This window comes from Myripristis murdjan, chromosome 21 (genome assembly GCF_902150065.1).
Source record: "Myripristis murdjan chromosome 21, fMyrMur1.1, whole genome shotgun sequence".
Classification (NCBI taxonomy): Eukaryota; Metazoa; Chordata; class Actinopteri; order Holocentriformes; family Holocentridae; genus Myripristis; species Myripristis murdjan.
The window spans coordinates 33678799-33705125 of NC_044000.1; the positions used below are offsets into that span (position 1 = coordinate 33678799).

Sequence of the window (26327 nt, forward strand, 5' to 3'; positions counted from 1 at the left end):
TGCATGCTGTGATTCTCTTTTTATCATTTTCAGCTCTACATGTTGGATTTTATATTGTCAAACTGAGCTTGAAATTAGCTGCTTTTTTTTTTTTTCAAACATCATCATGACAGCAAAGTTTCCAAGGCAACATATTTTTTGAGGAATTATTTCCTAGAGGACTCTTGCATTTGTTCCTGCGGGTGTCGGGGGATTGACAGGAAGCACGGCTTAATGTAACGCTTGCTCAGATATAAAAACACTCAGCTCGGGCATAATGAAACAACAACAAAACAAACTCTGACACAAAAACAAATTAAGGCTTCATGTTCACTGTGATGGATCCTGTAGATCAGGCAGTCTGTGGATGTTGTTTTTCATACTGAGCAAAAATGAATGGCAGCAAAGACAGGAAAACAATCCCTGATATCTCCAACTACATTTAATATGCACAGACACCAGCAGCAATAATGGAAAGGAGAAGGGCATCATAACTGGCACCAGTACATTTAAGAAAATATGTCTCCTAAACAGTGAATGAGTATCCAGTCACCAACATACACTGTTTGCCTCTCGTCTCTTTGGCATCTGCTGGTATAAAGCAATCCCAGATGGTCAGCATGATAAACATGTGTGCTGTATGTTTACTGCCATAATATCACAAGATATCTGAACCAGTTTTTTTTTTTTTTTTTTTTGGTTGCTTTTCACTGCCATGCTGCTCTAGTCCTCTTGAAAGATGAAAAAAAAAAAGATTAATAATTTTCTAAAGGAGAAAACAGTATACAGTCATGTATACATTCATCATCATTTCTCTGTATATCTATGAGCACATTTACATGATACAGTATAGGTACTTCTGCAGACATAAGAACATGCCTGTGTATGCATACATACTGTATACTGTCTGCAGGTATGTTCCAATGTCTATGATCACAAATGGCATTAAAACTGACTCTGTATGCATTAATGTTGGAGACTACACACAAGTCTACAGATTTTCTCAGGAGGTCTGTTAAAATTTTTTTTTTAGTTTAGGCATGACAAGGAGCACCTCTCAAAGAGTTTTAGCTGAGACCAAGAAGAAAAGTTTATTTATTCACACCCCTAATGTCCCAGTTCATAAACTGCTGAGGTTATAATTTATTGTGCCCAAATATATATTATACATAAATATAGCTAAAGGGAGAAGGGGCATGGAGATTGAGAGATTCTATGTGTGTGGAAAGAGGCTACAGTACTTTACTGAAAATATAAAGGAAATGTAAATGGAAAGTATATGTCTAACTTAAACAATGTCCTCAAACCTTTAGGAAAATGACATCAAGGTGGGACTTTTCCACTTCATTGAGCTCACACACCTCTTGGCTGGCTGTCTGACAAGCAGGAGAGGTAAAGCTAGAAAATCTAGAAAGCAGCTGAGTGACTGGTGCTGCGGCCAGAATATTGAAGCAGCTCGTCAGTGGGTTTGGGTCAAAAAGACTGACCTGTCACCACAGAGAATGTGGTGAATCCAGAGTGTCTGTATGTTAAAAGAGAAGATCATGACCAGAAGGTGTCTGCAGGAGCTCAATGAAAATATTCAACACTCAGCAGCCTCAGCAGTTTCAACTCCAAACACCTCAGACCAGGCTGGACTGCGAGGTGGAGGATTCATCATGAACACGCAGCATGCTTCCCTTAATGTTTGGATGCTGGATTCAGAATCTAGTCATCTCTAAATTCACAGGGAACACTGCAGAGGTCTTTCGTCCTTACACAAAAAATTAAAGTGCTAACTGGAACCAAACATGATTCTTGGGAGTGATGCCATAGAAGAACCATTTTTGGTTCTACAAAGAACCTTTTAGCAAGAGGTTACTTTAAAGAGCAATTTCTGCAGATGGTTCTTTAAAGAAAAAAGTCAAAACCAACTGGAAAACTTCAAACATCATTGGAATCACGGGAATCAGCCTATAATGCTGCCTAGTGTATGTTTTTAATGTTTTACATTGTCTTATAAAACAGGACTTTATAAACTACTTTTATTGACAGGGCATTTTCAGTGTGACGTAGTGAGATATTGTACAAACCAGACAAACCTGTTATAAAAAGGTTTTTAAAAAGTGATGCTCCATTGTTTCATGCAAAACATTGACTCAGGGCTCCATGTTTGTGTGTGTGTGTGTGTGTGTGTGTGTGTGTGTGTGTGTGTGTGTGTGTGTGTGTGAACATGTACAGAAAAATAAATGAGTATGTTTTTTCCAGTGTGAGACTTCCCCAATTTAAACCAGTTGACACCTGCTCGTACAAGATGACTGACAGCCTAAAAAGTAAGCCAATTATTGTGACGTTTAAAGGATTCAGAGCATGGACATCCTGCAGCACGCTTCATTAAAAAATAACCTGCCTCTCAGCGTTTGTTTTTATTTCTATTCCAAGCACTTCAGGCTGTCACTCTCATATTTGGACTAATTATAATTGGTTACTGTAAATGTGATCTTAATCTATACAGCATGTTAGAAGTTATTCTGCAGAAGAATGCAAACTAACACCTGAAATACAACTATATACATGTTGAATGATTTTTAACATGTTTTTGTTACAAGCCAGATTTATTTTAAATTACTCTTCAGAGATACTGGATAATGACCTAAAGGATGAAACATTATGAGAACAATTTAAAACATGTCATTCTGAGACCTTTTGTGTTAATGCTTAATGCTTAATGCTTAATGCTGCCCTGTTTTCTCAAACTTAATGCGTGGACAATTTGATATGCGAGTCATCAAAACTCAGTTTGTTCACTTGTAACTCTCTGCAGACTGACACACTCAGGAATCTGTTTCATAAAAAGGATATAATCCACTTGCGTGTGGCTGGTATTTCCATATGTCACTGATTCATTTGGGATAATAAAATCCTAGCAAGATGCTTTACCAACTGTTTTATCACTTGCAAGATGGTTTCATAAAAGGATGGCATTATATTTACAACATCGAACGACTTTTAATGTTCTTAACAAATGTCCCTCGAACTCCCCGGAAACTCTTGAGTCATTTCAGTGGAAACAGAGAAAATGTGCAATAAAGTTTTTGACAGAATGTGCAAGTTTGGGTTCAGCAGCTGACATTTATAGCCTGGATCATGTTGTTTTACACCTAAACTGTTTTCAGCAATATTACATTCACTTGAATAGAGGGACCCGACAAGGGTGTCCTTTATCCCCCTTGCTGTTCAGTCTCACTCTGGAGCGAGCGTTGTGGATCAGGGGAGGGTCTGAACAAAAATCTTTCTTTAATAGATCATTCTTTGCACACTTAATGTGGTTCTTTAAAGTCCTAAAGGTTCTTCATGTTTATTGGAGTTATTTGGTGGTGGCAGCAGCTATCAATTATTTTCCTTGTGGGTTAATGTGCAGATTATTTCCTCAGTGAATGGATTAATGTCTTGCTCTATAAACCATCAGAAAACAGTGAAAAATGCCACAGCGTCACAGCTGACATTTTTAATAGCTCGTCTGGAACCCAGTGAAGGAACAAGGAAGAACCAGCCAACAACATGCTCATGTTGGTTTTCAACCTGCACACAATCATTTGATTTAAAACGCTCAGAGAACCTTTCATTTTGAAAAATTACTAAAGAGAACCATTTAAAAAAGGTTCTATACTGAACCAGTTGGGTCCACAAATTCTAGCTATAAGATTCTAAAAGGGCTTGTGCCAGCCAACCTCCTGCTGCTCTGAGGCTCCAAAGGTGCCTCAAAGAACCTCTTGCTAAAAGGTTCCTTGTGGAACCTGTGGCATCAGTCCAAAGAACCATTTCTGGTTCCAGTTAGCACCTTTATTTTTCTGTTTGCAGTGTAATGAACAATGTAGTTCCCCCTTCAGACTGATCGGTGCACTTTTGAAAATGGAGAATTGCAGTGTTCAAAGTCTTCCTCCAGATTTCACTACTGCACAAAAATATGACAAAATTAGTTCCAGTGTTGTTCCCTGATGTTGTTTTCCTGCTAGCAGTCATATATTTTGCATTTCAGTTAGGTAAAACCCGGTTTTCCAGGACTTGGTGTTTTTTTTTCTCGATGTTATGTGTGCAATACAGCCGCATAATGAAGCTATGATAGTGTTGCTGCACCATTTGCTTTTGCCTCGGTAGGTTTTTAGATCTGTGATGGAGTTAGCCCTTTGGGTTTTATCTATAAATTAACTTAATTTAACTCAGGTGATATCGCTCAGAAGTATTTCTCCAGCTGACTTTGTGTTTACTGTCTGACAACATTACATCTCCCCAAAGGAAAAACTGAGGAAATAGAAGTTGATTATGTCAAACTGAGGTACAAACAACATTTAAGGCCCACAGACAGGAAAATAACATAACATTAAAAATTCTGATGACAACCGAGGGAGATGAAATAAATTAGATTAACCTTGATGGAGTAAATGTCACCGCAGTGAAAGTCATGTTTTCTCCTCGTTTTGCCTTTTCTGTCCGTCATGTCACTGGCAGCGGCTTCATGACTACCTGAGTGTCTGAGAGCCTGCGCCGGGTTGTTGAGCCCACGAGCAAGGTGGCTTCACGGGCGGCTGAGCCTGCAACCTGCCGGCTGCGTGAGTCAGGAGAGCCGAGGAGGAGGAGGGAGAGACGGACGGACGGACAGAGAGAGGGGGAGGTGACAGACAGAGAGGAGGCAGGAATCAGAGAAATCATCAGGACAGAGCTGCAGATGTTATTTATAGGCGTCTAACAGTTGAACAGACCCACAGTCCAGTTTGTCTTGTAGTTTTTGGGTCATGAATTTAATTTCAGTTCGGCTTATTTTTTGCACATCAGGGAGAAAAAGAAAACACCACCATCTCTAATGTTCTCTGTGTTTTATTTTAATTGCAGGAACTTTTTTCATTCAGAGATTTAGGGTAACAACAAGAAATCAACAAATATGCTTTCAAAGACAAAAGTGCTGCTTAAGACTATTTAAAACAGGCTGTCAGACTCATGTTGGGCCTCATTCATTCAAATGAGACCTTCACAGGGGCCAGATTACTTTTTGATTTTAGGCTACCATCTGATTTATTATTTTAAATCAGTGAATTTGTCGCCAACCAATCAATGAGATCCTGCATGTTGGCTGATGGAAATAAAACATAATGTAGAAGAGAGATAGCAGATACCAGAGGGAAAAGCTGAGCCCACTCTTCTTTTTATGACATATCGGGCTCTAGTTTCCCGGCGCAGCGCGGGGTGGCGCAGTGAGGCGAACCCCGCGCAGAGCTAGTTTCGACCGGCGAAACGGCAGAGGCGGACAGTCTCCAAGTTTCGCAGACGGACTTGCGCGGAGATGGGAGTGGCGGCGCAGCGGGGGGAGGTGTCAACAGATTCGGCTTGGCGCAGTGACAGTTTTGTGCAAAAAGGCTTCGCCGAGGTGCGCCAAAAGCTCGCCATCTGAAACCACGTCTACTTTCAGCGCAAGGCGGAGCGGAGCCGGCGCAATGGAAGTTTGGCTGACTGGCGCACATCACCAAAACCTCACAATCAGCACAAACGGTGCCAATCTCCTTTGATCTGACATCAGCTGTGACGGGACAGTTGATATGGAGATATATGTATGTGCTGATTGTGATCGTAGCATTGAATAGTGTTTTTTTCGGTATTTATTGCATCGTTCATGTGCCTGACATTCCAGAAGCCTGCCTGTGAGGTTTTGGTGACGTGTCCGCACAGCTCGCTGGTCTCCGCTCCGCGCCTGTCTCCTGGGCTCCGCTCCGCCTGCGGCAATAGACCTCCATGTCAGCTGTGTAAACTTTCATTACGCCTTCACGCAGCGCATTTTAAAGGCGAGGACAGGGGCTCATTTGATTGGTTACATGTGAATCGGCTGTGTCAAACCCACTCCACGCCTTCTCTCCTCCCCTCCGCCGGTAGGAGGGATGGCGGAGTACTTGCGCCACCGAGCACGGCGTGCCAAACTTGGAAAATCCGCCTGGCCACACCCAGTTGGCGAAGCGCATCTGCGCTACGCCCCCGCCTCGCCTGGTCTGCGAAACTAGAGCCCATCATCCCTTTATCATTACATTAACATTAGCTCATGAAAAACGACCTCGCTCTCACTTTACACGGGAACTGAACTCTCCCAGGTGAACGTCATGTTATACGAAATTGTTTTTTGAAAAATGACATGCAAAATGCCAACATTTTTTTCCTGGCAGCCGGGCTGGTATATGACTATATGTTTATATGTGTATATACTATGGGCCCTATCTTGCGCCAGACTCCCTAAACCCGCTATTTGCGGATTTAGGATTTAGGAAGAGGCGTTCCCCCGTAAAAGTTGCTATCTTGTGCACCTCCCGCTATCCGCAAAACACCTCCGCTACCCGCTATATTATGCATAGGTGTGTTTTGGGCGTTACGCCAGTTAAACCAATCAATGTGCCAGGTGCCATTGCCTTTAAGGGCAGGATGCGCTATCCTAAATCCTAAATCCTAAACCCGCGATGGAGAGAGGGAGGTAGATTTTCTCAGGGCTTCTACTGAGGCTAAAGCAAGTTGGCTTTATATACATATTATATATTATATTATAGGCGAGTTAATTCGGGAGGTGGAGCCACATGTGTCCAAGTGGACGTGTCACAAGGTTGTACTGATTGAGTAAAATCCCCGGGTCACACCACACACACCCAAGAGGCAGAGGTGGAACTATGTGTAAACTAATTTATTGACAAGGTAGATTGGGCAAATAAAATATTAAAAATAAAAACATAGCACAGCTGCTGGCTTATGATAAAACAATAAAACGTGCTGGCGTAAGTGTCCAATTAAAACAGTCTTTCCTCTAAACAGTCTATATGAGTAATATACTCAGTCCATTCCGGCGGCGTCCCGGTATCAGTCCGACCGTGTGCGTGGTGAGGCTCCGTCGGGGCGCATTGAAGCCGCCTGGGCGCGCTCTCCTAACAGCCCAAACTTTAGGGAAAGCGGATAGCGGGTGGTCCTGACCACCCGCTATCCGCTATCCCTAAAGTGTGTGCGCAAGATAGCAACTTTAGGTATAGCGCATGAAACACGCCCACGGACACACCTCCAGGCGCAAATGATGCAGTCGGCATAACGGATAGCGGGTAGCGGGTGGCGCAAGATACCGTTTAGGGATAGCGGAAGCTCCTAAATCCGCAATTTGCGGGTAGCGGGTAGTGGCAGCGGATAGCGGGTGGCACAAGATAGGGCCCTATATGTATGTGGACGATTTGCTACACTTTACATTTTCATTGTTCAGACATAATGTTTTGCAAAATGGCCTTAGCAGTGATGAACCTCAACATTCATGCCATCAGAGTATTTAAGAGGCTTCCAGCAGTCTTAACGCCTTATTGCCCGAATTTATTTACAGTTATCTACAAAAATAAATTGTTTGTGTTTTTGCCTTCAAGCAGATGCTAAATTATTGGTGGTAGAGTGCTTCCAATACAATTCTTGGTATGTGTGAAATATGTATCAACAGCATCAGTGGGATACATACACCACCTCGGCTGATTTAAGACTGGAAGTGGTTTGAGGTGAATTCACGACAATAGTCTACAAGGGGTTAACTATCATCTCATGTGTTTATGGTAATTATAGAAAGCTATCAATTAATTTAACAATGATATTCTGACATTTTAAAAAGCCTCATGAAGGAAACTGTTGGATGGAAAGTGTCGAAGTGATTGTAAGAGAGAAAAGGACAGTAAGCGACATAGAAAGCTGAGGGGGGCTGGTGACTTTTGATGAAAACTGAAAATGCAGCAGAGGAAAGAATCACTCGTCCTCCCCCTCCCTCCCTCCCTCCCTCCCTCTGGCGTTCTCTCAGTCTTTCTCTCCTCCATCTTCCTCCCTCCATCCATCCTGTCACACTCACTTCCCCATTCACTGCTCACCTCTCACTACCCTGTGTTTTCTGCTCTCCGTCTCTCCCTTCCCACCTTTTACATCCCTGTCTCTACCTCTTATCTTCCTCCTCCTCCTCCTCTCTCCTCCTTTGCCCTATTTCTCTTTCCCACTCTGCTCTCTCTCTCCTCCTTTCTCCTTCTAAGCCCATTAGGCAGTTTGTTTCCCTCAGCAGTAGGTGAAGAAGATTAAGCAGAATTAGTTCCTGGCAGAAGTGCAGCACCTCTGCCGAATCCCCTCCTCTTCTTTTTTTCCCGTCTCACTCCCTCTCCTCTCTTTACCCTCATTTCTTCCATTTGTATGGCAGAATGTCTCGGGTCTTTTGTGGGTTTTTTTCAGTCCTTTTCTCCTAATTTCCACCCTCTCTCCATTGCCGACATCACCCACCATTTCCCTCCCCCAACGCTCCCCTTGACTGATGTGATTCGTCTATTATTCCAGTGTGGGGACTATTTTTGGCAGCAACCTGCCGTCGCCCCTCATGTGGCAGCGTTTGTCAGTCTTCATCTCCGGGCTCGACCTCTGTTGCTGCTCCAGAGCCCCAAACACAGTGAAAGACAGAGGAGTCGGATAATGCGCTGCAGGCTTTATCACCAAGAGGTGCACAGTAACATACCAATTCTAATCAAGGGTGTAGAAAACTGATTTTTTTTTCATCCACAGAAGCCAAAAAAAAAATCACTATTTTGCCAGCTAAATGTGATGAATTGTGGGTGTTTTTTTGACATTTGCTGACCCAAACAAACTCCTCAGCTACAGCAAGAATGTGCCGGTGTTTGGTCGCTGGTAATTGGCTGTAGGTGGCGATTACTTGTACACAAACCTGAAAATATAACCCTGGGACAGAGGTGATTTCCAGATGAAAGCAGAGAGTGTCAGAGAGACGTTGTAATCACACAGAAAAATACCCTGCAGACAAAAAGTAGTGGTCAGAGTCAGAGGCTTTTTGTTCCCTGTGTAGCAAACACAACATCGCACAAACTGTGAACAGACTAGTGTGGCACCTTTTCACATCATCATGACATGAAATTTTAGCTAATGGTTATATATTGGCACCAGGCGGGTTCAGGAGGAATAGTCCCCAAGGAAACAATTTGCTTCCCACAGCCAATTATCAGCTGTGTGGTTTCTGAATCTTGAGGACTTTGTTTGCCACAAAAGCGGAACATTATAAAACGTCTGTTTCCACCAAAAAAAAAAAAAAAAAAAAAAAAAAACAGATAGACAGATTTGCATTTGCCCTTTTTTTCTGTTCAGTTTCATCTTAAATCTATAATATTTTAGTGGGTGTACACTATACACTACAAACACTCAATTCTGTCCTGTATTGTAGCCTATACCCTGTATACGATGGCATCATCTTCATGATCAAAGCAGCATGTGATTGCACAAGAGGATCATAGAGACACACTGCTGCCTGTAGTATTCCTATAATATTCCTATAATATTACTATGATCATTCAATAGCGTAGTGCTGCTGAAAATACAGCCCACACCAAACCACCTCTGTAACAACAGGTATCACCAGACAGACAGGTACAGTTTAACTGGAGATGTTTGGTGCAACCTGGGACAAGAGCAGGTCATGTGACCTAAATTAACCTGCAGTGACCACAGAGCGCCCAGCTGCTGCAGTTACAGAATTTGAGGTCACGTTTATACTCTTAATAACCATGTTTATACTGTCAAAACAAACATTATTAAAACACTTACTGTCCACACCCAGTAAAAGAAATAGACCTACACAAAATATGTATTTAGCTTAATAGGAACTCTATTAAATCAAACTTATAATCACAATTATAATATCAAGACTTTGGCTGGGCCCCTATGACAGAATTAAAAATGTCAAAGTTCTGGTTAAGGCGTCCTGCAACAATGTCCTTTGGAAGGTGTATGTGTGTGTGTGTGTGTCCTTCACTTTTCATGTTTGCAGTGTTGAGACATGCTGCTCGAGAAATTAGGCCTCACTGCCAGGGGTGAAGTAATAATCCATAACATTCTTAAATCAATAAATATGTGCAGACAAAGTCATCCAGCCTGAGTCTTATATCCAGTTCATGAGAGCTTTTCCACCTTTCATGAACTTTCCTGGAAAATGTTTTCTGGTTCACATTACACACAAATATGCATGAATATGTTTTAATGTTGTTATTATTATTGTCCTGAGTTTCAGTGAAGTGTTTTGTGGTCTCTAAATGTTGTTTCAGAGGATCTATCACACTAAATGGAATAAATCTTATGGGGGAAAGACTTTCAGTTTCCATCTAATGATACCAGCCTTCAGAGGAAAAACCCTGCTGGACAAATCTATGTGCGTGTACCCCTGTGAGACGTACATACATCTGTATCAACAGCACTGAGATGATGAGGATGATCCCATACAAGGCAAATATAAGACACATATATATGTTATCATATAAAACAAACAGAATGCTGTTAAAAGAACAAACTCTTGGGTTTCAAACAGATAAAAGTGTAAAAGATATGGAAGTGCATATAAACAAATGAAAAATGACATAATAAATAATAAAATAAGCACAATAAAATTCATAGGGACAATAAAATAAAGTCAATGAAATCAATTAGAACACCACAGAGCAGCAATATAAAATGCAAAATAAAAGTAGTGTGATAATGGAGCAGGGAAACATTGTTAAATGTATGCATAGACATACATATACAAATGTACATGTTGATATGTGCAACTGTTTTATATTCAGTGTGTGAGTGTTTTTAGTATATTTTAGTATGACATTTCATATCTGTTGTCAGGTAAAATCCTCGCCTGTCCAAAACATCTCCAAAATCCCTGGATTTCGGAGTTTATCCAGCTGGTTCTGAAAAGGGTTTATAAATCCAGAGGTTCTCATCTTGCCGAGGAATGTCTAATGTTTAAATTTAAGATAGAACATGAAAAACAGCTAAATTGGAGTCGGGAGGTTTTCACCCAGCAGGGACAGTGAACAGAATTAAACAGAATTTAGTCTAAATGAAGCCATGTTGTTTATAGCGGCTCACACATCTGTGTGTGTGTGCTGTATGCATGCAGCACAGTGCGCAGGTGTGTATTATGTTTCTTTAATTGGTGTGTGTGCAGCGTTTTTGTCCTTTCGTCATGGATATCGACTGGAACGCTGCGCTCCCCTGGCTCTCCCTGCCAAATATCACCTGCCAATCAAAGTCCATATTAGACACTGCCCTTCAGATAGCTCTGTGTGTGTGTGTGTGTGTGTGTGTGTGTGTGTGTGTGCGTGTGTGTGTGTGTGTGTGTGTGTGTGTGTCCGTGTCTGTGCTTTTCTATGTGGGTTTGTTTGATGGTAATTAGAAAATAATTAGCTTCATAATTTAAAAAAGGGCCACCGTGACAGACGAGGCGGAGTTGGTGATGATCCTGCAGGGTGCAGCGTGAGGCGACACACACACATTAACAAGGTCAGTCAGTTCACACAGGAGCTTAAAATAGTCCCAGAGCGGCAAGCGCATCGCCCATCTGCCACTTCAGGCAAATGTCAGGAGGGTCGCGTCACATTCAGTGAGCCTGGGACTGAACTGACTCGCTGCCAGTTTTGACTTTTGGTATTTTTGGGAAGTTACCTGTCACTCTGAAGTAGTGTTTTCAAATAAAAAAGGACTTCCAAAAGGATTTAGGGGGATCTTAAACCCGCTGCCACCGGTGACTCCAAAGGTTCTTCAAAGAGTTTCTTCATAAACAGTTTATGAACCCCGCAGGAACTTTGGCAAAACAGTTTCTTCAGATTCTGAGAAGATGAGATCGTGGGTTGTGGACAAAAACAGTATGAAGATTATGTTCCAAATCAACAGGAATTATTTTGTAGTGGCAAGTTTGTCACATAAAAAGGTCAGTTAGTGGCTAAAGGTGCTCTATGCAAAATTTATGATTGATTGAAGTGAATCGGGCAAACAATGACAACAAAATAGACTCAATGTGCTTCATTCCTTTTTTTTTTTTTTTTTTTGCCAGTTAATGGGTCCTAGAGTGCAGTTTTACATAGTGCACCTTTAAGTTTATCTGAGGACGCTTGGCCCATTTACTACAACTCCTCCACATTTTACACAAACTTTTAACAAACAAGGTATCAAATCATGCAATTAAAGATGTCACAACATAGAATGAGAATGTTAGTTTTTGGTTGAAACAGCCGCCTTATAATGTATAACAACGTATAATTGGCTGTGGAAAGCAAAATGTTTCCCCCGGGACTATTTTCCTAATTAATGAAAAAGAACACACTGCATCTTCCATAATAATATGAAGCCACAGTATTGGAATGTCGACTTTGGTGTACCACAAGGCTCTATACTGGGCCCATTAATGGTTCCTACAGACATGCTAAACTACAGTGAAATCATTTATAATTTTACCACTGATCTATAACACACTGCACTGATAACATGATAACAGACTGGCCATTAAAGGACCATTCCACTGATTTTGAAAGTTTGACCTGATTTCTACAATTTCCCCACATTTTTCCACATTTATGTCAACAAACTATTTTATCAAATCCTGCAGGGGAACTAAAGATTTCACAACACAGAATCAAAACGTGATTTTTTTTTTTTTTTTTTTTTTTTTTTTTTTTTTTTTTTGGTGGAAACAGACGTTTTATAATGTTCCGCTTTTGTGGCAAACAAAGTCCTCAAGATTCAGAAACCACACAGCTGATAATTGGCTGTGGGAAGCAAATTGTTTCCTTGGGGACTATTTTCCCTGGCAGAGGACTCTCTGCCCCTAATTTCAAAAAGTTCTGAAAACACAACAGTGCTGCTGCTTTTCAGAAAAGTAATGTGGTTTGACCAGGAAAAAATCTTGGTCTGACAAAAAGATGGTGTTCTTGGTCTGATTCGGTTTGTTTCCAGTGTGAAAACATTCTTTGGAGGGTTCAGACTTTCGGACCAATTAAAGCGACACCCTCCTTTCTTGCATGTAGCGTAAAATGAAACCTGTCTCTTTAAAGGGAACAAAGTCAATATTCTCAAGCAGACAGAAACTTCTGAGTCAAAGCGCTACGGTTGGAGCAAATCCAAACTAGTCCCTGGCAGTGCGCTTGAAGCTGGTGCTGTCAGTCGTAATTCATTATTCTGGCAACAAAATGAATCTGAAACTTATTTTTCTCCATTAATCCAAACAGTATCTCTGTTTGGATTAATGGAGAAAAATAAGAGAGTTACCTGCCAAACTGAGACTTGTGGAGCAGGTGATCTGATCGCTTGACGTTGTCGTAGTTCTACTTGTTGCCACTAGATGTTACTAAAGATTCCATATGCTGACTGTTCCTTTAACGTCCCCAGCCAAAATCTCTGAAATGTGTTTTTCTTCTGTTTCTCTCCTAAAATGTGTGAGCTCGACTCTCCTGACTGTATCTGCTCTCAGTTTGTCAGCAGAGAGGTGCTTTCACACTCCTCTGCTGAAGGTGGAGGTGTGTGTGTGTGTGTGTGTGTGTGTGTGTGTGTGTGTGTGTGATTCAGACCCCGGGCCACAAATCCCACAGCCAATCAGCCGTCAGCTGTCATTAGGGTGCTATTTTGCATATCGTTAGCAGCAGCTGTGCTGGTTGTGATGCTGCTGCTCAAGTTTTATTTACAAAAACACACACACACACACACACACACACACACACACACACACTTATGGCATCATTTTGCATCTGTCACAGGACGGGACTTCCTGGTTGTGTGAACAGAGCTCTGGTTATCACCCGGTGTGCCAGCAGACAGGGGGTGGGCGGGGCCTGAGTATGCAAATAGGCCCCACCCACTAATTGATATTCATATATCAGTGTCCATTTTCAATAAGGGCAAGGTTCAGAGAAATATTTAAGGCAAGAGGGAATATTTTTCATGGTTAAAACTTCTAAATATGCAATACTGATGAACAGAGAGGCTTAATAAATAAGGGGGAACATATGGTTTTGCTGATGATTAAATAGTAAATTTGTGCTGAAAATGGAAACTTCCCTCACAGGAGGAATGCGCCACTCTTGAGTTGGAAATTGAACCATTCTTCGTCCAACTTCCTGTTTCTGGTCTCTTTGTGTAATTCTTTCCTGGCAGGAAAATTAATTCCTCTCGTTATTTTGTGTGCAGTGGATTTTCAGTTTAACACGTTACGTAACATCACTGACATTCCCTGCTGCCGGCCACAGGGCCAAAACACTGCAGGTGGAGTTTTAGATAATCATAATTAATATCTAATACAATAAATGATGTTTAACTTCACTTTGGAAAGCCTTGTACCTTTTTGTCTTCCTAACCTCCTCGGTTCCCCGGTCGATCACCGCCCCGCTATTTTTAACACCAGCGGCTGAGAAGCTTCTCCAGCCTCTTATCTGTTTTTCTTAATTAGATCCTGGTCGATAAACCATAGAGAAAGACAAAAGAGAAATCCAATTATTTTCTCAAGTACTGCTAATAAATCTGAAGTATCTAAAAACTGACTCACTTATCGGGAGAAAGCTATTAACCACACGATAAGGATTTCCTCCGTCTCCCCCACATCCCTCAACACTTGATCGATGCTTCTGTTTGATTATTATTTTTTTTTAAACATTTCTCTCTTTCTGTCAATGATTAAATAAATCAGCCACTCCCATCCACTCAAACTAGTATGTAAAGGGATGACATGTTTCCTGTTGCCTTGTTTTAATCAGATTTTTATCCATATTTGCCTCATGTGAAGCCCTTTGTGATGCTCCTGTTCATGTGAGGCGTTTCAAGACAGATTTCAAAAGTTCCCGTTTAACCGTGAAGTCTCCGGTAAAAATGATACAATAAACTTCCTTTCTCTCTCTCTCACTGAGTTGGTGATTAATGTATAATTTATTTAGTCTTGAGGTAATTTTAGTGGCATTTTAAAATATTAAGCAGCAGATGAAAAATTACTGGAATTAATAAATGTTAACGAGCTAATAAAATGAGGTGAAATTAATAAAATAAAGGCATTAATTTAACGGTGCACGGGGTTGATTCCCATGGAGCATCTCGTTTTGTTTTCTTTTTTTTTTTGTCAGTATTTCTGTCTGCTTGCTTGCTGTTCAAACAAAGAGAAAATACAGAAAAATGTTGAAATAAATACTGATAAGACTCTGTGGAGACAGGTGAGACTCTTTGGATGGCTTTCTATATATAAACCTGACATTTCTGTACATTTATTAGCCCCTGGCTCTGTGTGATAATGATGTGAGCCTGACAGAGATGCAGTGCTGATTCATATTGCATGAGCCTCATTCAGTTTTTCCTCCTCGCTCTCCTCTCCGCTGTCTGTGTCTCTCGCCCTCTCTCTCTCTCTCTCTCTCTCTGTGTATTTGCTTTCATTCAGAGCTGCTTCATCAGCAACAAATAACACATCGGAAAGTGATTCAGTTAGCAGCCATTACACTGACATTAAGTGAGGAGCAACACACAGCCTGCCGGTCATTAAAGCAAAATAAAGCCCAACCGTCACCCTGTTGGGGTTTATTTTGCAGGAAGGAGTGTCTGGCTGCACATTGTCCTGTTAAAGCGAGACACACAATCTACAACATAATCCATAGTTTCTGTTGGTTATAACAACTAGACCTGGATGTTTTAAGGTGCACACAGCTCATTCAGTGTCCAAGTCACTTTTACTGTTTTAACCGAGTAAAGAAGGCTGTTTGCTCCAGGCTTCTGGCTCTAAAGGCTTGTACTGAGTCTCTTCATTAATCCTGGCTGTGTTTTGGGCGTAACATGCAGTGAACCAATCAGAGGCCGTCTCCCGCCCCCTTTAACAGCCAGGTGTGTTAGGGTTACGGTTAGGGTTAGGGGTCAGAAGGCTTCTCTGCAGAGGAGACGGATCTGCTCGTGCACCGAGTGAAAGCTCACGAGCAGATCATCTACGGCGACAGCAGGACTCCATCTGAGCTCCCTTAGGTGAAGCAGCGTCCCTGTGTGTGGGACAAGCAGAGCGGACGCTCGCCGGCGCCCCCTATGGAGGCCACCATCACTGTCTGATGATGAGCTTCAGACAGCAGAGAGACCTGCAGCACTGACCTCAGAGCTGAGGAAGCCGGTGTCACTGTCAGCTAGCTTGAATAAATGGACCAGAGCTCTGTCAAACCTGCCTGAAGTGACCGTCCACAGGATTGATTAGTTATTGAAAACGATGGTCAGTGTGCAGGGATGTCGGACGGCAGAGGGCCACAGCTGACCAATCAGAACTGAGTATTCCACTGAACAAAAACAGACTTTTTATCATTCACATTCGTCTTTCTTATTTTATTTATACTCATGCATACATGTTCTTTTGTTTGATTTTTAACTGCTGATTTGTTTTTTTTTTTCATATAGTGCATATGTGTGTGTGTGTGTGTGTGTGTGTGTTTGCTGAGTGCTGCTTGTGTGTATTTGATTGTAAAAATAACACACCATTGTACCTTCCACCTCCTGCCAGAAGCTGCCAGAAACTCTGAAAGCTTCAGCTCCGTTCGCTCTGGAAGAACAGCGCCCTCTTCCTGTTTTGTGCCGTAAAGCAACGCAGCTGATTGACCTGCCAGATCGCACCTGCCGACAAACTGTGGAGGATGAAGAGGATGAAGAAGAGAGGCTGATGATGTTTTGTCTATTTTCTGATTTGAATGTCTCAAAATTCTTGGAATGTTTTTTTCAGTGTAAAATGTCACGTGTTTAACACTTTAAACAAAAGTCATCATAGTTCATTTATTAGCTCGTTATGAGACAAATTAATTGAAGAACATGCTTTAGTCTCTCTCTTTCTCTCTGTCTTCCTGTCTTGTCCTGCACGTTTGTCTCTTAAAATAGTCTGTGTGACTCATCGTATGTACACCTGTGAGCACATACACTCACCCTCACAGATGTAATTCATTTTCTCTCTCTGCATTTTTCACTGGTACATTCATCTTTTCCCCACTTTTGTCACTGGAGTATTGAACTGACGAGTACTTGTTCTGTTTTTTTGTTTTTTTTTTTTCCTCTGCCTGACAGTTTGTAAATTGGCAAAAATCAATCTCAGTTTCACAGATAAGGAGTGGAACCACTCATATACACTGAAACTAGCTGTGAGCTGATGCAGAATAGCTCTTATGTTTTTTTTTACTGAGCTGCTGCAGCACTTTGGCTCCATCGCCTCGGAGGAATTGATCAGCCGAGTGGGGCTTCTCCGTCCTCTCAGTCTGGTAATGAGCTTGTTGAAAGACACCAGTGTTTTGCTGCCGCTCTGCATGTTCAGGAAAGAAGTGTCCGCAGCCTTGATGCAGAATAAAAGCATGAAGGAGGATTTCAGTGTCGGCCACGGCTGCGTCTGGCTCTGCTACAGGAGAAACGCATTAAGAGGCGGCCGGTCAGTCCTCATGTACTCACACACACGGCTGCATGTTGAGGAGCCTTAAAAACACAGGAAGAGCTGCAACAGCTCAGGGAAGGAGGAGGCAACCCTCCGCTAACACCATGTACATGTCAACATCTGCCACTTTCACATGTTGAATATTCATCCAAAGGCCACGCCCACCGCCACGCCCTCCTCAACCAATCAGAGTGCAAAGTTAATCAGTTCTTCCACGGCCCATGAGCAAGGTCACGGCCAGAGCGTTAAGAGTAACAATCACACTGAGTAAATAATGATCAACACAACTTAATTCTGATTACTGTTTTAGCTGATGTGTTTTGTTTCAGTTGTGTTCAGTTTGGAGAAAAAAAAAATATTTCATAGCCAAGCCAACACATACACACCTCTACAGACACTTCATGGAAACTCAATTATTAACATCACAGAACTAAAACACCTGCAGCAGTTTGCATGTCTGTTCCTCTGCGAACTCACCAAGCAGCAAGAAACTCCACTAAAGAAAAGAGTCAATAATCCCCCAAAAACCCCTGAGAAGGTCACCAAAAAAACAAACAAAGAAAAAAAAATCCATAACAATCCAACAACAAACAAAACATGATCAACAGCTGAAATGGACGTCTCCATTCCATTTAACTTCAGCGACTAATATGCACATACAGGAAACTAACTGTCCTGAAAACTATTACAGAAGTCTTATTTTTTGTCCAATTATATATGAGTTTGTCAATTCCCTGTTTAAAAAAAAATCACATAAAGGTAAAAAAAAAAAAAAAAAAAAGTCAAATTGTCAGAAAAAGGAAAAAAAAAAAAAACAGCAGCTTAGAGCAATTAATTAATTATTGGACATGGGATGATTTTTTTTTTTTTTTTTAATTATTGGCTGTAGGAGTCTGACTGGTTGTCTCAGTGTGTTGGAGCTGGACCAGTAAATGGGAGTAAAAGGGAAACTGGCTGATCAGTGCATGAAAAAGGGGCCCCTGCATGGCCTCATGCACACAGCTCAGGAACAGGTGCACAACTCCATAAATGAGTTAAATAATCCAATCCTCATAAACTCTGTCAATACTAAAGGGTCGTGAGGTGTTTCATGCAGTTTTGGTGCTGGTGATGATGCACAGTCTGTGATTCTGCATGAAAAGCAGCAACAAAACAAAGAGACACGGCGAGCGGCGGCGGCGAAACTCCTCCAACAGCTTCCATCACAGATCTGTGCCGCTCGCCTCGACCCGCCATCTGCTCGCTCAAGTGCCACTTGTTGCAGCCGAGGAGAGAAAGAAATAATCAGAGATATTTAACCTCTCTTGAAGGACGGGAGCAGCACAGAATGAAAAAAGGAATGAATGAGCGAGCAATTTTCCTTTATCAAGAAAAGTTCTGCCTTTGATTCATAAACGCCGCCGACGTTTCCAGGCCAGCAGAAAGCAGGTTTTTACGGTCGATGTGTGATTACGCCGAGGAGCAAAGTGTGAAAGAAAGGCAAGAAAATGTGCTCTGTTTTTTTTTTTTCTCTCTTCTTCGTCTTTTGTCAGAAACGCTCAGAACAGCGTGTCAGGCCGTTCGCCTCGAGAGAGAGAGAGAAGGAGACAGAGAGAGAGAGAGGGAGAGAGGGAGGAAATCTTTCCACTTCGCTTTGAGTCGAGCTTTCAATTCAAACAGCAGCCGAGTGTCACCGTGCAGAATCAGCCGCTGCTCTGATGACAGGAAAACATTATCACGCATTATCGAAGTGTGACATTAAACACACCACGAAACCAGTACAGGCACCAGTACTGTCCCTCTGCTGGTATGTGACTGCAGTAGAAGTAGAAGTACTGTTCCTCTGCTGGTATCTGACTGCAGTAGAAGTAGAAGTACTGTTCCTCTGCTGGTATGTGACTGCAGTAGAAGTAGAAGTACTGTTCCTCTGCTGGTATCTGACTGCAGTAGAAGTAGAAGTACTGTTCCTCTGCTGGTATCTGACTGCAGTAGAAGTAGAAGTACTGTTCCTCTGCTGGTATGTGACTGCAGTAGAAGTAGAAGTACTGTTCCTCTGCTGGTATTCATTCATTCAACCTTTATTTATCCTCGAATGGACATTGAGGTTACCCTCATTTTCGATGCCGTCGAGTTTACAAGCGCATTAAAAAAATAACACATACATATAATAAGAAAATCATTTAAAACAAGTACAATCAGAAACACAGTGTTCTGAGACTAAAGTCTTAAACTGTGCAAGAGAGGGGAGTGCTTGCATCTTCAGAGTGTGCTGGAGGGTGTTCCACGAGTTTGGGGCATTATGGGAGAATGCAGTTTTACCAAGTTCGGTACCAGCTCGGGGAACTTTTAGGAGTAATAAGTCAGCTGAACGGGTCATGTAAGTGCCAGAATTCCATGCTAAAAGGTTTGTGATGTATGATGGTAGTCTACCAAGAAGGGCTTTAAAGATGAATAAAAGCCAATGTCCTTTGCGCCTCTCTTCAAGGGAGGGCCAACCAACTTTCTTGTAGAGCAAGCAGTGATGAGTGTCATATCTATCGCCAGTTATAAATCTAAGGGCAGAGTGATAGACAGTGTCCAGGGGCTTCAGAGTTGAAGCAGCAGCATGTTTGTAAATTACATCCCCATAATCCATGACAGACAAAAATACAGCTTCAACAATTGTTTTTCTCGAGTGTACTGGAAAACTTGATTTATTTCTGTACAGAAAGCCAATCTTTTGTCGCAACTTGGAGGCTAGCTCATTCACATGGAACTTGAATGAGAACTCCTCATCAAGCCAGATGCCTAGGTATTTGTATTCTGTGACTCTCTCGATTTCTGAACCAGTTTTGGTGTATAAATGCACACTATTGTAGTCAATGTTTTGGGATCTGGAAAACAACATGAATTTTGTCTTAGTTGCATTAAGAAGTAGTTTATGTCGGATAAGGGATTCTTGAAAAGAGTTAAAAGCAAGTTGCAGATTTGTGATGGCTAGCTGTACAGAATCCGCGATACAATATAAAATTGTGTCATCAGCATAAAAATGAGCATGGCAATCACTTACAGAGGAAACAATATCATTTATATAGACAGTGAAAAGTAAGGGGCCCAGGACAGAACCTTGTGGCACACCTCTATTAGTTACCAAAAATTTAGATTTTGTATGACCAAGTTTAACACACTGACGTCTATCAAATAAATAGCTCTGAAACCAGGTACATGCATTTTTATCCAAACCAATACCATCTAATTTTCTGAGAAGCAAGTGGTGATCAACTGTATCAAATGCTTTAGACAGATCTATAAAAAGAGCAGCGCAGTGATACCTCTTATCTAATGCAGTTATTATATCATTTGACACCAATGTGATGGTGGAGATTGTACTATGATTGGCTCTGAAGCCAGACTGAAAAGGACTTAAGAGTGAGTGGTCTGAGATAAAAGGCTTGAGTTGAGAGTTGACCAAGGATTCCATTACTTTTGCTAGGCAAGGTAATTTGGAGATGGGGCGATAGTTGTTTAAGTCATCCCTTGTGCCACCTTTATGTAAGGGGACTACATGAGCAGTTTTCCATAGTATGGGGAATTTTCCAGTTGAGATGGACAGATTAAAAATGTTGGCAAGGTGCTGTGTGATAACAGGGGCTGCGAGCTTTAAAAAGAAGGAATCCAAATTATCCTCACCAGTAGAGCATTTAGGGTCTATGGATTGTAGTGCATTCAGCACTTCACTGTGTGTGAAGGAACGGAAGGAGAAACTGGTTTGACCCCTAGCACTCTCACTATCAGCATCAGCATCAATGCTATCAGTACTGACTGAAAGAAGCTCTGGATACTCTCTCTCAAATAAAAGTGCAGCATCTGTGAAGTGCTTGTTGAGGATAAGGCAGATCTCTAAGTCATCTGAATCCACAGAATTTCCAGTGTTAATGATTTTTGGCTGAAATTTAGATGTCTTATTTTTGTTCAGATTTACTGCTTTCCAGAACATGGCTGGGTTTGAGGAGGAGCTAGTGATTAGAGCTAAATAGTAATCAGATTTTGATTTTCTCACTGCTGTAGTACATTTATTCCTAAGTTGTCTGAAGTACAACCAGTGTGCAGGGTCACCTGAACGCCTCGCACGAGACCAGGCTTTGTTCTTCTCACGGAACAAAGTTGATAGTTCCTTTGAGAACCAAGGTGCAATTCTGTCTTTGATCCTGAATTTCTTGAGGGGTGCATGTTTATTAATGATTGAAGTAAATGTAACTGTGAAGCAGTCAAGAGCCATCTCCACATCAGTGATTTTTTCTGTGAAGTCAGCAAGGCTATGTGAGACATCCTCCAAGAAGAGTTGTTCATTAAAGATCTTGAGATTTCTTTTTGAGACTGTGTGAGATCCTGTTTTTTCTATTTTTGCTCTCCTTACACATGCTATGGGGCAATGATCACTATTACCTAGTTCAAAAACTCCAGTGGCTATAATTTTATCAGCTCTATTAGTGAAAACAAGGTCAATTAAAGTTGATTTTGAAAGGTCCTTCATATTTGGCCTTGTGGGCTCAGTTATAAGCTGAGTTAAATTGAGATTAGAGCATAGATCCCTTAGATAATTTGAGGTGCTGTCGATCCAATTCAAATTGAAATCACCCAAAACAAGCATTTCAAAATCAATATATTTTGAGATAAGATTTGTTAATACATCCACAGAATTTACATCTGCGGATGGAGGTCTATAAACACCAATAACCACCAATGGCAGAGGTCCAAGTTGAACTTTTAAAGCAATAAATTCAAAGCATTTAGACCTAGAAACAGAGTCCAATACAGACACAATTAAACCAGTTTTGGCAAAAACTGCCACTCCACCTCCTCTTCTAGCTCGATCTGCTCTAAACAAACTGTATCCAGCCAAATTTACATCACAATCTTTAATACTTTCCTGTAGCCATGATTCACTTAAAACTAAAATGTCAGGATCAGTCTGTAAAACTAGGACTTTAACATAATCCAAGTTCTTTGACAGGCTTCTAATATTCAGATGAATTATTCCTAGACCATTTCTGCTTTTGAATGTGTCTGGGTTAAGTGATGGATTTGAAACATGGGTAGGAGCAGCAATGCAAGGTTTCAAAGGAATCGAGATTAAATTTGAAGTGGTGATAGTAGCAGTGGAGTAACAAGTGTGGCTTTTGTTTGAGTGCTTAGGTCTTTTTCTGCTTATAACCGGAATATTGTATATTTGATTATTGTTATAATTATTTATCCCAGACCCATAGTTGTTAGCACTTGGAATGAAAGCTGGGGGTGCGTTTGTGAAACAATAAGTGACAGCGGGGATGAGTGGGGTGGAGTCTCTATTACATTTAGCGAGTGGAGACAGTCAGATGGAGAGAGCTTTGCAGGATCTTAGTGTGAGGTCGATGTTCTGGGATAGAAGGCGGGACCCTGCATGGTTCAGGTGGAGACGGTCATGCTTGAAGAGTTCTGGTCTGTCAAGAAAGGTGGTGAAGTTATCTGCATAGGGGATGCCAGTGCTATTGCAGTAACCTTTAAGCCACACATGAAGCTGCCTGAGTCGGCTAAACTTCATATCGCCAAAAGAGGGAGGAGGGAGGGGCCCAGAGATGATGCATTGCTTATTTGAGTGTAGAATATTGTCAATGAGCTGAATGCAGTCATCTCTGAGCTTCATTGACTGTTGCTGTTTGAGGTCATTTATTCCTCCCAAATGAACCACAACGGCACGGGCAGAGGGGAGTTTACAGAGCAGCGGGGGTATGACGTCATTAAGGTGATTAGCGCAGGCACCTGGGTGACAGGATGTGTAGCACATGTTGATTCGCACATCACGAACCATAGAGGACCCGACTAAAAGAACAGGGGAGCTGCTGGCACACTTCTCATCGGAACCCGATTCAGCAGGCAACCCAGACTCACTAGGAGCGACCCAGCGGTGGAGCGGTAGTTCCGAGTCGCGACGGGCAGGAGGAGCGCGCTTCGGCTGGCGATGGACAGCTCGACCAGGAAAGCTCTCGGTGGTGGCTCGGGGGCGTTGTGACTGTCGGCGCCGATAGCTGTGTGGTTTGAGCAGCGGTGGAGGTGAAACTCGTAGCTGCATCAGCGGAGGGGGAAACGGAGGGAAGTCCTGTTCTTCCAGAGAACTAAACCGGTTTGTGAGCGGAATATCCTCTGAAGAATCTGCAGGAGCAGGTGAACATGGGGACGACTTATTTCTTCTGTTTTTATTTTTAACTGGGATCCAGGGACCGTGACCAGGAGTTGAGCTGCGGATGTTAGGGTTGGGGGTAAAGCAGGCGAAAACTGCCGACTTTTTCTTGGGTTTCGCTCCCTCTTGTAGCCAGCGGGCTTCGGTACCCCCGGAGGGAGGCTGGGCTACCTGGATGGTGGACTGGGGCTCGGCTTCGGCTAGGACGGGTGGAGCAGTGGTTGGGATGGGGATATCGAGTTGAGGGGGCATCGGGATGGTGGTGTCCAGCTCGGCTTCTGCAGGTGTAGCAGCATCGGCTCCCACGGTGACCACCAGCGACTCCATAAACTCTTCCTCAACCCGGAGTTGGTGGAGGTCGGATATGCGTCCCTCCAGCTCAGCGATGGTGCGGCGGTTGCAGAGGATGGTTTGGCTTAGCTGATGGCAGCGATCACACCCGGATGGCGAGGTGAGTGGACCCATGGTGGTGGTAGATTGTCGCTGTGGGAACAGGGAAACAAACTCCGGCAGCAAAGGTGTGTTGTGTGTTTGTTTCGTTAGCGGCTGGTTAGGCTACCTTGTAAACAGAAGGCTAAACACTTTAAAAACGGTCCTGTGGAGTAGTAGTGCCAGTCACGAGAGACACGGATTGTAAACTTACACACGAGGACTCCACAACGGGAGTCCACGGCGATTTCTTGGCTTTAGAGCAGGCTTAGGTCTCCAGGTAGGAAACTTACCGGTACGGGCCCAAACACTGGGCCCGCTGCGGTGATCAAGCTTCGGTAAAGTTACGCTGGTCCAGTCTCGGATTCTGCTGTTGTTTCTCAGATGAGGCGTCTGGTGGCTAGGCGTCTTGATCCAGTTAGAGGTGAGGGTTAAAAGTAACCCGATCAGTCAGTATTGGACAGATAGCTGCGATTTTTCCCACGCTGTCAGTTGACTTGTCGCTTTCAGGACTACATAACAGCTAAAATCCACAGCTGATTCTTAACCAGTTAAACAATATGGTTAAAGATAACCACCATTTAAAAGTGGAAGACAAAAATGTCATTAGTAGTAGATAAAAACACATCAAAGGTCCACACCTCAAGTCAACTTTCAATAACTGGTATCTGACTGCAGTAGAAGTAGAAGTACTGTTCCTCTGCTGGTATGTGACTGCAGTAGAAGTAGAAGTACTGTTCCTCTGCTGGTATGTGACTGCAGTAGAAGTAGAAGTACTGTTCCTCTGCTGGTATGTGACTGCAGTAGAAGTAGAAGTACTGTTCCTCTGCTGGTATGTGACTGCAGTAGAAGTAGAAGTAGTGCAGTAAAAATGTCCTGCAGTAAAAGTCCAAAGTGTCTCATGTCAAATGTCCTGCAGTAAAAGTGACTGAGCTTCTTTTTCCAAACAGTAACTGTGTTAGCTGGGATCTTTTCCAGAGAACACGCTGCACACTGCATGCTTTTAAAGGGACATTACACTCAACTGAAGTGAGGACCCTGTAGACTCAACTGACACATGGGGCGTAAGAGCATCATGTGACTTATTCCACACTTCCAGATTTTTGCCAGTTGAGTCTAAATGGTCCTCGTTGCGGTTTTTTCATGGTGCAGCTTTTATTGTGAAATTTAGAAAGCAGGTTCCTCTTTTCATCTTTGCTGACTGAGCTTTTATTGTGAAAGGCTCCACAGTCTGTCACTGATCATCTGTTCTCTGTAATGGATCAGATGTCAAATGTAGAGAAGACAAAACTCGAGCAGGAAAATACCTCGGCTCAAATCTGATGGACCTTTGTGGAATGATGTGCTTTTAATTTGATATCCAGTGTCTGTAAAATGAAACTGACTGGCAAACCACAGCGCCACGAACAGGACAGAAAGACCACAAGCATTTATATCCATGATGACTTTCACCCGTCTTGCTTTTGTATGATTTCAATGGCACGAATGAACACACACACACACACACACACACACACACACACACACACTCACACAGGTAGGAGCACGGCAGAGGTGGGAAGTCAAAGCTTAAGAACGCCAGAAGCTTCATCTGTGCAGCGAGATAAGAGCCGACGATGCATCTGTGCTCCTCACACCGCATCAGGTTCTTTCAAAAGGTCCTACAAGCCTCAGGGCTGCCTCCTTCACTGCCTGTCACACACACACACACACACACACACACACACACACACACACACACACACACACACACAGGCATGCAGCCACACTGATGTACAGACAAAGGAAAGGCAAATAAACACATACAGGAGCACAGAGCTAACACACTCAGTGGAACACTGTCCACACACACACACACACACACACACACACAAACACACACACACACACACACACGCACGCACACACACACACTCTCTTTGTGTTGCTTACATAACATGAGAAAGGCTGTTCTGGCCATTCAGCCGCTCTGAAAGCTTCTCCTCGGCTGTTCTTTAGACTTTTACTCCAAAATTGCAGAGCAGCAACTCTGCAGCTCCACAAATCTGAAAACCAGCACACACACACACACACACACACACACACAAACCCCTGTGTGTTTGTTAAGCCTGTCATTAGCGCTCGGCCTGTGTCGGCTGTGTCGCTCTGAAAAGACTCAAATTGAGTTGAAATGTGAAAAAGCACTTTCTTTTGTTCTGTTTGAACGTGGCTCTTGAATTCCTCGCTGGTTGTATTTCACTTTGTAGCGTTCTGAAAAAATGCTCCTTTAATAAATATTACTATTGTTTTTATTTTGTTGTGATGCGGCCTAACTGACTCTCTCAGGCCTGAACCAGGAAGAGCCTCTTGTGTCTGCTTTGATTCAAAACCTTTTCAAAATGTGTGTTTTGTGTTCCTCCTCTCTCCCTCCAGTCACTGTCTACCTCGCTCAACCATCTCTCTCTCTCTCTCTCTCTCTCTCTCTCTCTCTCTCTCTCTCTCCCTCTCTCTCTCTCGCTC

The 26327-nt window shown here is 42.5% G+C and overlaps 1 protein-coding gene across 1 annotated transcript in view; it reads right to left on the reverse strand.

Annotated features, from left to right (window-relative positions):
* Positions 1-23864, reverse strand: part of htr2aa (5-hydroxytryptamine (serotonin) receptor 2A, genome duplicate a) — a 130619-nt gene extending 106755 nt beyond the window's left edge. Inside the window, exon 1 of the mRNA XM_030080265.1 lies at positions 22982-23864. Coding sequence (XP_029936125.1) covers positions 22982-23864 — 883 coding nt within the window. The remainder of the gene's footprint in view (positions 1-22981) is intronic.
* Between the last annotated feature and the right edge of the window lie 2463 nt (positions 23865-26327).